General features: G+C 44.3%; 1 protein-coding gene across 4 annotated transcripts in view; it reads left to right on the plus strand.

The window, feature by feature from the left end:
• The window catches only part of dclk1a (doublecortin-like kinase 1a), a 475245-nt gene that overhangs the window by 437343 nt on the left and 24036 nt on the right, over positions 1-13866 (plus strand). The window contains exon 17 of one of the 4 annotated variants that reach the window (XM_038818045.1): positions 12085-12158. The exons of the other annotated variants lie outside the window; for them this stretch is intronic. Coding sequence (XP_038673973.1) covers positions 12085-12158 — 74 coding nt within the window. The remainder of the gene's footprint in view (positions 1-12084; positions 12159-13866) is intronic. 4 annotated transcript variants of the gene reach the window in all.

Genomic DNA, 13866 nt, shown 5'->3' on the forward strand with positions numbered 1-13866 from the left:
GCTGCTGATGTCATACCGGCGCATGCGCAGGGGAGGGGGTCTCTTCCACCTCCGCCATGGTGAAGACCATGGCGAAGGCGGAAGAAAAAGAGTGCATCCACAGCACAGCACCGCCTGCCGATCGGTGGGCCACGATCGCGGGCCAGACCACCGTGGGGGCACTCCCTGGGGTCAGATCGCCCCACCCCCCCCCCCCCCACCAGGACCCCGGCGCCAGCCTGCACTGCCTGCTCCCGCTGGTAAGGTAGGTGGTTTAATCAATGCCGGTGGGAGAGGGTTGACAGCGGCAGGACTTCGGCCCATCACGGGCTGGAGAATCACCCACCGACCGCCGCGGCGCGATTCCCGCCCCCACCGAATCTCTAGTGACAGAGAATCCGGGACATGGAGGGGGCGGGATTGACGCCTGCCCTGGGCGATTCTCCGACCCGGCGGGGGTTGGAGAATCCTGCCCAGGTTCTCTATATTGTGGTGAAAATCCCAGAAATGCCAAACCTTCTTCTTCCCAAACCAGGCATTTTCCAACCTTTGGGGGACAAGATCTGGAGCCACACTAGGGTTCACACATGCATAATTCATGGAGGCAGCTGGCCATTTAATTCACCAGCTGGCACTACTAAAATAGAATTTTGGAAGATCAGGGGCGAAATTCACCGAAGTCCATCGTGACGCCCTTGACCGGCAGGCAAAAACGGAGCTGGCGACTCAGGCGTCGGGGCCCGCTTATCAGCCCGAAATCTGCCGTCCCGAAAGGGCCAGCAGCGGAGTGACGCTGTACGCGTCAGTTTCACCCGCTGCGGAAGTGGCGCGTCGGTTGACGTCGGCGACATCATCAACGCCGCCTGGCGAAACATGATATAAATAGCGCCCCCACCCCCCCCCCACCCCTACCCCCAACCCCCCACCCCAACCACTCCCCCCCCCCCACCCCAACCAACCCCCCCCCACCCCAACCACTCCCCCCCCCCCCCCCCCACCCCAACCAACACCCCCCCCCCCCACCACTACCCCCCGGCACTCGATGTAAGTGATTTCACTCTCTCTTCACAAACCCTCCCCCAACCCACCAGCACTCATAGTAAGTGATTTATCTCTCTCTCTTCCCAACACCCCCCCGCCCACCCAAACCCCCCCCCCCCCCCCACCCCATCCAACCCGTGCCCCCGGAACTCGATGTAAGTGATTTCACTCTCTCTCTTCACAAACCACCCCCCCCCCGGCACACGAAGTAGATAATTTATCTTTCTCCCCGACCTGTCACCCACCTCCAAGCTGAACGGCGTCAACCATCATCAACGGTTGACGCCGTTATAAACCAACTTTGATTTTCGCCGACGTGACCCATGGCCACGTCGGCGGGACTTCGGCCCAACCGGGCTGGAGAATAATTAAGCCTCAAAAAACAATGGCATCCCGCCGGCGCCAGCCGTTCTCAGAGGCGGGCGGCGGGATTTGAAGAACGCCGTTTTATGGCGGGTGTGAGAACTTTGAACATGGCGGGAGCGGAATTATCGGCGCCCCCGGGCGATCCTCCGACCCTGCGTGGGGTTGGAGAATTTCGCCCCAGAAATGTGGATTCTTGAGTGTGCAGATTAGAATAGTTAAGTAGATGTTTGAACTTTGTGAATGTATTTCGATAGAAAGGTAAGACACCCCTTTGCTTAGGGTACTGGCACACCTTTAGAAGTAGTAAGGCACCCTATGTGATTATTAAAAGTGGACATGGTTATACAATGTTTATGCATAAAATCATTAGAGCGATCAGAGCTTTCTAACTGTCAAGGGACTATTATTCAGCTGTCACCACTGTACAGCTGGAAATTTCAGCTGTCAAGGAACAGTTGAGGAAAGTGTCAAAACTTTCCGGGAATTACCAAGGATACCAGGTGAATTGACATGGAGAGGGTAGTGACAAGGGGTTCTGGGTTGACACTAAATTTGCCTAGGGAGTATAGTGGTGGTTAGAGGGACACATAGTTGGTAAAGAGGGTATGGGGCCATGGGGGTGGGTGGTGGCCTGGCGTAAAGGGTATTGGTCCCATGGATGCGTGGGGCATGGTTTGGCATATGGTGGCATAGATGAGACATAGGGCGTGGGGGAGGGGAATTGAGGGGGCTAAGTGGTGAGCGCTGAAGCAATATTTTTTGTTTTATTTTTTATTGATGCAAACAAGATGCCGGGGCACAAGAGGAAGGCCTTGCGCCCAGCCCACCTCTCCACCCAGCTGCCTGCGGTGTCATTCCGGGGTCAACCATCCCAACAATTGAAAATATGTTCTGCGGCCAAATATTTTTAAAGGTCTGGTTCGCCAAGCCTGGAAATCACCCGACTTGACAACTACGACCCAAGAATTAAAATCTGGGCCTATGTAAGCCTTTGTTAAGAAGAGATCAGAGTGGAAGAGTACATAAGTCTAATTACAATTTCACGGGGCAATGCTGAGACCACACCTGGAGAACTGTGCATATTTGTTGTCTCTTTACTGAAGGAAGGCCATACTTGCCCTTGAGGACATGCAACAAAGGCTCACTAGACTGCTTCGTAAGATGAGATGTTTGTCCAATGAGGAGAGATTGTGAAGACTAGGCTTCTAGAGGCACTGGAATTTAGAACAATATGAGGTGATCTAATTTGAATATATAGGGTGTGGTTTAATGGGACAAAACCAAAGCCCCTTTTTGGGCGCGTTTAAAATATTCCCCTAGGTGGGGAATCTGGAACAGGGGTTCAGTCTTAGAAAAAGGAGTCAGCCATTCAGCACTGAGATAAGGAAGAATTTTCTTCACTCAAAGGGATGTGAATCTTTGAAATTCTCTGCCTTAGAGAGAATGCTCAGTTGTTGAGTATATTCAAGACCTATATTGAAAGAGTTTTGGGCGCTAAGGGAATGAAAAATAGAATAGAATAGAATTTACAGTACAGAAGGAGGCCATTCAGCCCATCACGTTTGCACCGGCCCTTGGAAAGAACACCCTACCTCAGCCCACACCTCCACACTATCCCCGTAATCCAGTAACCCCACCTAAACTTTTTGGACACAAAGTGCAATTTAGCATGGCCAATCCACGTAACCTGCACATCTTTGGACAGTGGGAGGAAACCGGAGCGCCCGGATGAAACCCACGCAGACAGGGGGAGAATGTGCAGACCCCGCACAGACAGTGACCCAAGCCGGGAATCGAACCTTGGACCCTGGAGCTGGTTTCTCCACAGATGCTAAGTTTTCCCAACATTTTCTGTTTTTCCAGATTGTCAGCGTCCACAATATTTTGCATTTTATTCTAGTCACTTATTTCATTGCTGGCTATGGGAGCTGCCTGTGCACAAATTAGCCATTGCATTTTCCTACAATACAACAGTGAATACACTTCAAAAATAATGAAAAGGCTGTGAGTGTTTTGGAATGCTCTGGTAAGGGTGATCTATAAATGGAAAGCTTTATTTTCCTTCGACAGTCTCCCAATTCATTTTGCAAGGCTATTTGTGGTGTTGATTGGAAGAATTGACCATAGCCATAAATCTATTTTTCCATTTTGCTTCTAATTAGGTTTTTGAAAGCTACTTACTTCCATTCTTGGCCCTTTTGATTAAACATTGTCTTTATTTCCACACACAGAACATTGTCAAAAAATTGCTGATCTGTAGGGGGCAGTATTATCATTGAAACTTTCCTCTTGCCAACATTTTTGTACCAACAGAGGTTTTTTGACCGAGGTTATAAAAGAATTGAGGGCAAAGGATTAAATAAATACCCTAGAAACAGTAAGAATTTGATATATTTTATGGAAGTGTCTTCCATTTGTCATTTCATACATTAAAAACTTTGCCACATGTTGTTGATAGAATTTGCACTTTATCAAATACTCCTTCACTAAATAGAATTTTAACCTGTATTTAACCTGTATTCAAAATTATATTTACAGTTGAGAAAGCGGACTTTTTTGGCAAAGCTTTTTATCTTGCACTCGCCAGGACAAGTCAGAAGAATATCAAAGTCAGAGGAAACAAAAAAATATATACTGTATGAGAAGAGAATGCTGGTTGGTTGCCAATCAGACTATGGTAGGTGCATTGCCATAGAGAATCACTAGTTGAAGATGATTGTCAGTTAACTGAAAATCATTGTTTGAAATTTAAACCAGGCAACTTGACTCTGATTAGCCAAACATTATCCTGAGGAATGTACAAGTGAATGGCTGTCACTTCCTTTGTTTAGCTGAAACTGGCTCAATGTGTATAACGTGTTATTTCTGTCTGCATAGCACATGGCCATGTGTATTAATAAATATAGTTTCCAGATCATGTGAATGCATCACACTGTGAGCCTGATTGGTTGTAAGCACAATTCTTAGCACACTGAGGATTATTTAGCAACTGTTATCCAATTGCGGAATCACAGTGAATGTTGAGCACTGTGGTTTGAATTTTGAAAGGTCAGGCTGCTTGGATGAGGTTTGTACCTTGCCCATTGCAAACAGTGCAAGGGGCATGTGGTTTGATGCAATTTGCCAGTCTTTGGGATGTACGGCCTACATACCTAGCATCAAACTGGCACTGACTTTCATATGCCACATGACTCATTTGTATGAATGTCTATTTTGAGCTTAATGACAGCATTCTGTTTGTGGCAAATACCACTTCTTACTATTGCATAGTAGCAATGGGAAATAGCTAGCTTCATCTACTGCTCAGGTTTTTGAAATACCTTGCCCTTCTAAGGTAATCTGAGATCAACTGGGCGCTTTTCAGGGCTGAAAGGCCTTAGGCCTGTTCATGACTTTGTGTGCTATGCAGCATGATATTTTCTGATCAGGGTAGCCATTATCCTGCAGGATGCAGACAGAAAGAGCATGTACCCACAATTATTTGTTTCAGCTAAACAAAATAAATGACAACCATTCACTAGTTCATTCCTCACAGCAATGCCTTGACCAATCAGAGTCAAGATATCTGGTTTAAGGTACAAACAATGCTTGTCAGTTAACCGTCAGTCATCATCAGCTTGTGCATTCTCCATGGAAATGTCTCTGCCGATGAGCACTCTCTACTCATACAGTATAAATTTGTTGTTTCCCCTGACATTGGTATTCTTGCGAATTGTCATCATAAAATCATAGAATTTACAGTGCAGAAGGAGGCCATTCGGACCATTGAGTCTGCACCGGCCCTTACAAAGAGCACTCTACTCAAGCCCACGTATCTACCCTATCCCCGTAACTCAGTAACCCCCACTTAACCTTTTTTTTGGACACTAAGGGCAATTTTAGCATGGCCAATCGACCTAACCCGCACATCTTTGGATTGTGGGAGGAAAGCAGAGCACCCGGAGGAAACCCACGCAGGCACGGAGAGAATGTGCAGACTCCGCACAGACAGTGACCCAGCCGGGAATCGAACCAGGGACCCTGGAGCTGTGAAGCAGCTGTGCTAACCACTGTGCTACCGTGCTGTCATCATGAGTGCAAGATGAAAAGCGACAACAGCAAAGTCTCTCCTTTTCAGCAATATTCAAATTCTGTGCTTGCAAACAACTAATTCTATTTACATTACTTTGATGTTGTCAGTTTTTTTAGAGCTCTGATTGCTGATCACTTTGTTCTGTAGTAATCAGAACTAAAATAATAAAGCAATTGTTTATCTAACTGATTAATGATTCCAGCCGTCAGAAGTGCAAAAATTTGGAAATTCCAAATCAGTGCTGTATTAGAACAATTTGATTATAGGCAAGGTCACCAGCCTGATATTTCAACAGCAAAATAACAAAGAGTATAATTTCTAACGCACTTTTTAAAATCCTGTAATTCTATACCATAAAAATGGAATTTGAATTATTCCGTCGCCACACATCAAATAATAATTTCTATCATCTGTAGAATATGATCACCCAAACACCAGTAAAGTTCATAAAACACATTATTTTGATTATTTTTAAACTTTGTTTTTACTCATTCATGGGATGAGAGCGTCACTGTGGCATTTCTTGCCCATCCCTAATTGCTCTTGAACTGAGTGGCTTACTATACCATTTCAGAGGGCATTTGAGTCAACCACATTGCTGTCACTTGTAAATCAGACCAAATAGTCATGGTAGATTTCCTTCGCTAAAAGGAACCAGGTGGGGTTTTCTGATAATTGACAATGATTTACTGGTCATAAATGGTTTTAATTCCAAACTTTTTTTATTGAATGTTATTGATTTCATCATCTGCTATGGTGGGATTTGAACCTGGGTCCCCAGAACATTAACCTGTGTCTTTGGATTATTAATCCACTGCCTCCCGGTTAACTACTTCAAAGTAATCTAGATTATAGTAATTTTATCACTTTAATTTTTGGGTTATTGACATTATGTTTAAAATATTATTGATTATGTGCATATTTTGACATTTAGGGAGGGATTGTCCAACCTCCCAGCCCCATGTTTCTCAGTGGTGGGAGGTGGCATGCTGTTCGCTGACGATGGAAATCTCTGTTCCCACTGCTGTCATTGGGATTTCCCAATGAAGCCACCCGGGGTGCACTGTCAGCAGGACCAGAGAAACCCGCCTCCCGACGCCAGCAAACAGCTGGAGAACTCCAAAACAAATCCTATCTAGCTCTCTTCTCAGCAAAATGCAAATTTATAAGCAAAATTCCCAATAGGTATGAAATTACCTTTTGGAATATTGTGCATTGAAGATGTTCGCTGATTAACAGCTACAAAAATGAGACTGCCACATGATTCGAACAGTAACAGAAAATGCCGAGTCTTTTCATTTAGTTATTTCTGGTATTTTGCTTTTGTTTACATGATTCGACCATCAATAACTATTAAAAACTGGATTGTCACGTAATTAGAACAACTGGAAATGCTCACTTGCCGGAGCTTTCCAGAATTCTTTTTTGGTATATCAATTCTCTGGCCGAGCCCACCTGGCAACTCCCCCTCCCCTTCCCCCCCTTCCCCTCCCCTTCCCCCCCCTTCCCCTCCCCTTCCCCCCCTTCCCCCCTCCCCTCCCCCCTCCTCGCCTCCTCCCCTTCCCCGTCCTCCCCTCCCCCTCCCCCCTCCTCCCCTTCCCCCTCCTCCCCTCCCCCTCCCCCCTCCTCCCCTCCCCCTCCCCCTCCCCCCTCCTCCCCTCCCCCCCCCATCCTCCCCTCCCCCTCCCCCCATCCTCCCCTCCCCCTCCTCCCCTCCCTCTCCCCTCATCCCCTCCCTCTCCCCCTCATCCCTCCTCCCCTCCTCCTCCCCTCCTCCTCCACTACTCCCCTCCCCCTCCCCTACTCCCCTCCCCCCCCCCCCCACCCCTCCCCTCCCCCCTCCCCTCCCCCTCCCCCTCCCCTCCCCCTCCCCCTCCCCTCCCCCTCCCCTCCCCTCCCCTCCCCTCCCCCTCCCCCTCCCCCTCCCCCTCCTCCCCCTCCCCCTCCCCTCCCCCCTCCCCCCCTCCCTCCCCTCCCCCCTCCTCCCCTCCTCCCCTCCCCTCCCCCTCCTCCCCTCCCCCCTCCTCCCCCCTCCTCCCCTCCCCCCCTCCTCCCCCTCCTCCCCTCCTCCTCCCCCACTCCCCTCCTCCTCCCCCCTCCCCTCCTCCCCCCTCCCCTCCTCCCCCCTCCCCCCCTCCTCCCCCCTCCCCTCCTCCCCTCCCCCTCCCCCTCCCCCTCCCCCCCCTCCCCCCTCCCCCTCCCCCTCCCCCTCCCTCCCCACCCCTCTACCCCCCCCCCCCCTCAGGTCAATGGCCTTTACATGGTCCGCGTCCCGCCTGTGCCGATCTCCCGGCGAGCAGGCGGAAGAACCCAGCTCAAGGTTTCTAGCATCCACAGTATTTTGCTTTTGCTTACCTGATTTGACCAGGTGCGCCTCAAGCAATCAGGAAAATAATCTATAATTGCAGTTAGTTTATGGTGTTAACTACTGCATAACATTTAGTGCAAGGTATGGGTTGTCAGCAGAATGGAGGGGGTGCAAATTGTTAGCCACAGTGAGAGAAAGAAAATTTGACTGGTGAAACAACTCTGACCATGAGCGAGTAACCAGCTTGCCCAGCAACTTAGACAATGATGTGTGATGTGGGGGAGAAAGAACTAAATGGGAAGAGCCAATAAAAAGAGTAGAACTTTTGTAGCATTTTAATATCCCAAATTATTTTTGATATTGAAAATTACATTCCTTTATTTTAAATGCTCCCACACAAAATTAATATGATTCTACATTATTATTATAAATACAAGCTGCTTGAATTGTGAAGTCCAAAATATAGGCCGAATTTGCTATTCAAGCTCAGCCTCAATTAAATAAATTCAACCCCGATGCAACAATATTGCAGGCTTCATAATTTAAGTATTCAATTAATGCCAGAATATTCAAATGACTGAGAAAGTGCGTCCTGTTGTATGGCCCCAGATTTGCTACCTCGTTTGCGCTAGGTTAGATGATCTCAGCTACGATGACAGCAGTGGCCGGCGTCCTTGACCTATGTAGAACAAAATGGCGAGGATTCCTCCTGTAATCCTTGCTGGAATTGCCTGTGTGTGTGTGTGTGTGTGTGAATGTCAAATGAGGACAAAGCTGAGCTTTACTGCGTTGGTCATCTGACAATGCTGTTCAGATGTAAAATGTGGAGGAAAAATAAGTGAATGTTTTAAACACTGTCCAGGGACTTCTGACAGAAATGGAACAGTTTCCTATTTCAATGTTTATCAAATTTCTGGTGCTGGAGTATGATACTTCTGATGGCTAGCTAGAGGAGTAAGTTTTAACTTGGTTAAAAATTCAGTAATTGATTTTTATGCCCATTTTATAGAAAATGTTCTATTAAGTAATGGCTTTTGTGCCAGTCAGTTGCAAGGTAATGTATGGAAGCTGCCAATGTTAACCCTTTACTGTTCATTTGTGCCTGTTGCTAGTCCCTTTTACAGATGTGTCTTGGAAGCTGTTCTTTTTAACTCCCAAAGTGCACCTTCCACAATTAAAATGAACGGAAGAATATTTATAACAACTGTTAAGTTTTCATTTTTTCATGGAAATTTTTAAAAACTCTTCTGCATCAAATGGGAGGATTAGCTGCTAAGCAATATAGTCTAAGTTGTATCTGTCAAAGGAAACCTCTCGGAAATTGACATTTCATGAAAATAGGCTATTTCAGTTTAGAATTTTGATCCTGATGTAATTCACTATTACAAAACACGTTTCTGCGCGAGTTTTGTTTTTGACCCCAGGGTGACCATAGGACTTCAATCAGATGTATCTTCTTTGTTCAACTCTTCGACATGTTCTACGAGTTGAGAGTAACCTCTAACCCCTAACATATCCTGTGAGGCCAGTCATTTCTTTTGGGGTCAGGCACTCAATGGCTAAGGTTTCTAACAGGATATGCCTGGTTGTGTGGAGCTGTTTTCTCACGTACATGCCTTCTGGATCCTCCAAGCCAATGTATTTTCTTATGGCTAGGTTACGCTTTCTAAATTATGATTGATTTTTACCTAGTTCAGAATTTAAATAATTATTTCATATATTTTGATATTCAATGTTACATGTATCTCCAAAGATCTGACCACTTGCTTACAATAATTACAGTCCGAATGTTTTAAAGAACAAATACAGCAGTTCAAATAATAATTTACTGATGCTTGTTGAAACAAAGATACTAAATGACACCTTTTTTGTGTCTGATGCCACACTCAACGGAAGACAGAAAAAAATCCCTGCACAGTTAATGGAATTAATTAACATAGCAGAAGACCTTCAAAAATGTAGTTGTCTGAAATTGCTATTGTACTTACAATTTTCCAAATTTGAGAAATGACACGGATTCTATGTTAAACTCTCAATTAGTAAATCAAAGTTAGATCATCCTTTTGGATGGAATTTGTCAAAATAAATGTGCCATGAATAGCTCTAAATCAACGTGTTATATCAATTTATCGTTTAGTGCAGGAATAGTAATAGCATGAGCAGTGTAGAAAAGAAATTGTAGCTTTTAAAAACGTTTCCAAACCACCAGTGTGAAATTTGAAAGGGTTATTCTAGATGATCATTAAAAAGTGGGAATTTTTAAATAACATATTGAAGACAAATGGGAATTAACCAATTGCTGGAGGTTTAACTGTGAAATTCATTAATAACCATTTGAGGAGTTATTTAAAAAAGCACTTGCACAAACCAAACTGCCACCAGATGGCATCTGTGGACAAGAGGAAATGGCTTCCATCTGTTAAGAAAGGCAATCAAATGCAGAGCATGGGTTTAGCTTGGGGGCAGTTTTTCAGAATAAAAAAATGGTTGTTTTGGTAATGTGTAAGATGTACCAAAGTACAACAAAACATATTGCATTACATTTTATACAGAGAATCTTCATATGATCAGAAATGCCTTTTTTCATTTATAAATCTATGAAAACATTCTTGAAGATGAACAAAACCCTGCAAATGGCTTGGCTTAAACTGATATTTTCAGTCTGGAATAAATAACCAAACAAAAAAGGATTTTAGTCATGTGGTGTAGTCATGATTTTCAAGATGACTACTTGCAGGAAGTGGCAGCAACAGTAAGAACAAATAAATAAATCAACAGTAAAGTATCTGGTTAAAGATATGCAACAAGATTTCATTTTATTCAGAATTACTAACTGACCTGCATTTGCGATAAGTGAAAAGTAACAACATAAACTCATTCTGTGTCTTCGACTTTTAAGAGCCATAAAGGATAACAAAAATGACTCCGAAATATTATGTGTAATATTACAAAAGATTAACTAATTCTCAATGAATCAGATCAAAATTGGGCATCACAATATTTTCAAAATAATATGAATTCCTGAAATTTAGAGACTAAAAAATAGCCTATTATGTTGTGCATTGCCATTTTTCTCTATTATGTTATATATTTTCCCAACTCATTTATATCCAAGAATATTTATTAAGTTGACTGATCATCTTTTAATGTACAGAAAGGTTAAATGAATTAAGATTTTTGTGAATATTTTTAAGTCACTGCCTAGATATTATAATCAAGCTATGCACAACCTTTCAAGTGAGTTGAAATATATACTGGAGGTGTCTTCCACATCCTCATCCCAAGTGAACCACAGGATTTGATGTATATTTCTCTTAAGCTGATAGCGTGACACTTCCCAGGCTGCAGGTTCTGGGCATTTAACCAGGAAGAAAAATGCTTATAATGAGACAAGGAAATTATGTCCAGTCATCTCTTGCATTCCCTCTTAAAGAAAAAGTCATGATAGAAAAGGCATGTTCTTTGCCTAACCATTGATATTTGAACTGGTGTAACAAATCCCAAGTGTGGCAAGTGAGTTAGAGTGACAAATAGCTTTGGAACCTCAAAGCCATGGTCAGCAAGTTAGGAAGTGAGAGGCCCACTGTTGTGCTAACAATGAGAGGTTTGTACTTGGTACAAGTACCTTAACTCTTTAAGCACTAGTTCAATGCACTCCAGGCAGCCAATGCAGGGAAGGATGGTTTATGACCACAAGAATAAAGATATTATGAAATGATTAAAATATAAGGAACAGCATGCTGTGCATAGATGTCTTTTTTTGTAAAAAAGTAACCGTAAACAGAATTATGGCTTAACATAAAACAGCACACTGGTATAAGAAGCTAAGTAACTTATCAGGCAGCACATTGCCAGACATCAAATTGTGACCACTATTTGCATTTTTTTTAAACCCTCTTATTTACCGTACTAGGGTTAAGCTAAATTAAACGGAACCAGATTGATGGGTATTGTTTTGCCTGAAATCAGGTGAATCAAATTAAAATGGTCTGAAGTATGCAATCTGCTAAATCAGTCTGATGGTTGTGATTGACTTTGGTTGCAATTATTTTAACACTTTAAAACTGCAACTTGTTACAGCATTATCGAGACTGTATGTTATGTGAAATTTGCATGTTACTTATACATATGTAATGCAATATTGAGATTGTCCAAACCTGCAATTTGACCATATCTGTTCATTTGCTTGTTGGTAAAATATTACTAGACTGATGTCTGTAGCTCAGTACCAGTAAGTAGCAGGCTGCTCTCGTCATGGGTCTGTTGGGTATGGGGACACAATGGCAATCCACTGAGTTGCCGATTTCTCTCTGCTCAGCTGGACCAGGGGTTTTCCATCAACCGATCAGAGTCATTGGACTACTACCAGCAACCAGGAATGTATTGGATAAGGTATGAAATGGTGCAGTGCCAACAGTCAGTGTTTCCATGACAACATGCTGGCAGTCTCCATTAACCTTACTTCAGCTGTCAGTTTATGCAACTAAAACTGTGCCTTTGATTTATCAAGTCCATATGCTGCTTTATCAGTCTCATTTCAATGTACAAACACCAAGCCTCTCGTTTTATTTTCCACTCATGAGTCACGCTGACATTGCAAGCTTGTAATCATTTGAATTATTTATGTTTAACTTAAATTTTCATCATTTTACATTTAGACCTGAAAGTAACACAGCCGTAATCAGATTAAATAAAGACAGCCTGTTCTTATTACAGTATTTTGCATGTACTGGAAGTAGATGTAGGTTGGTGGGGGTGGGGGTGGGCATTGGCATTGAAATTGGGCCTCGCCAAGTGGTGCCAAGCAGCCTGATAGTGAATCGGCAGCCTGCTTTACAAGGCCCATTTTCTTTTGCACTGCAATCAACGGAATAGAAAACAGCCATGGTATAAAGAGGACTGCCGATTGGCAATGAGCCCTTTCCATGCCTACTTGTGAAAACCAATTTCATGCCCAAGATCTATTTGAGTAGTTCAAACGTGAGCTGATTCAGTCACTCGTGGAAAACATTTTTTTTTCTATTTTTAAGCCTCAACATTTGTTAATCTGCTCCACTTCTCACATATTTCTGTTTGAAAGAAGCCGAATTAGTAGAAAACTAAATCCTCAAGTTACCTCTATCATAGTTTTGTCTTTTACGTGTCTATCTCCCCACATCCTCTTTAAGATTCTAGTAGGATAGACCACTAAACCAGAGACTTATTTTCATTGCCAATCCTGGCTCACACTTGGCCAGCTGGCTTGCGTCAGTTAACTTGTAGAAAGGCCCATTTGATATTTGGCTTGTACTGTATTTTAAATATGAAATTATTTTTTATTTTGCTTTTCTATGTTTGTTTTAGACTGTACAGTCTTCTTCCAAACCCATGTTCTGTAGTTTAGAATCACATTTGTCACAGTTCCATTCATTCTCAACCATACGGTAGAGAGGGAGGATGTGACTCTTCCAGAATTGGTTTCAGGAATCTTGCACAAATCAGGTTAGGAGGGATGGGTGTTTGGGGGTTTAAGGGTAGGTTGTGGTCCGCGAGGTTAAGGGAGTCGAAAAGGTAGTGGGAGGGGGGGGTTGGGGTGGCAGCAGGGCAATCATGTGGGGCCAGGATGGTAGACAGGTGGCCAGAAGGTTATGTGGGCTGGGAGGGTGGTCAGGGAATCATTGAGCTATTGGGGACAGTGGGGGAGGGAGGTAGTCAAGGGTTTGGGGATTGGGCCGAGAGCGTCAGAGAAATGGTTGGGGAGCTAGTCGGGTATATGGAATATCGTGGGATGGAGGGGAGGTGGGGGTGTGGTGGGAGGATAGTTGGTTGCCGGAGGTATTTGAAGGGATAGGATGTAGTTAGGGGTGGGGGATGCTGGGGGCTGGGGTCAGGCGGGTAGTTGAGTGGTCGAACAGACTGATTGACAGCTCGTCGGGGGGAGGGGGGGGATGGGGGGGGGGGTCAGTAGTACAGTTACCCAGGTGTTAGAACTGGTTTTAAACCTCCTAACTTTTCATCGATAACTATTCTGCTGAGAGTTCGGACCATCCAAAGTCACAGACTTTAAGTCAGAGTTTTAGAGGGTTCCAGACACACGGAAATTGCCCAACAGAAGTTGAAA

Source organism: Scyliorhinus canicula, chromosome 14 (assembly GCF_902713615.1).
Source record: "Scyliorhinus canicula chromosome 14, sScyCan1.1, whole genome shotgun sequence".
Lineage (NCBI taxonomy): Eukaryota > Metazoa > Chordata > Chondrichthyes > Carcharhiniformes > Scyliorhinidae > Scyliorhinus > Scyliorhinus canicula.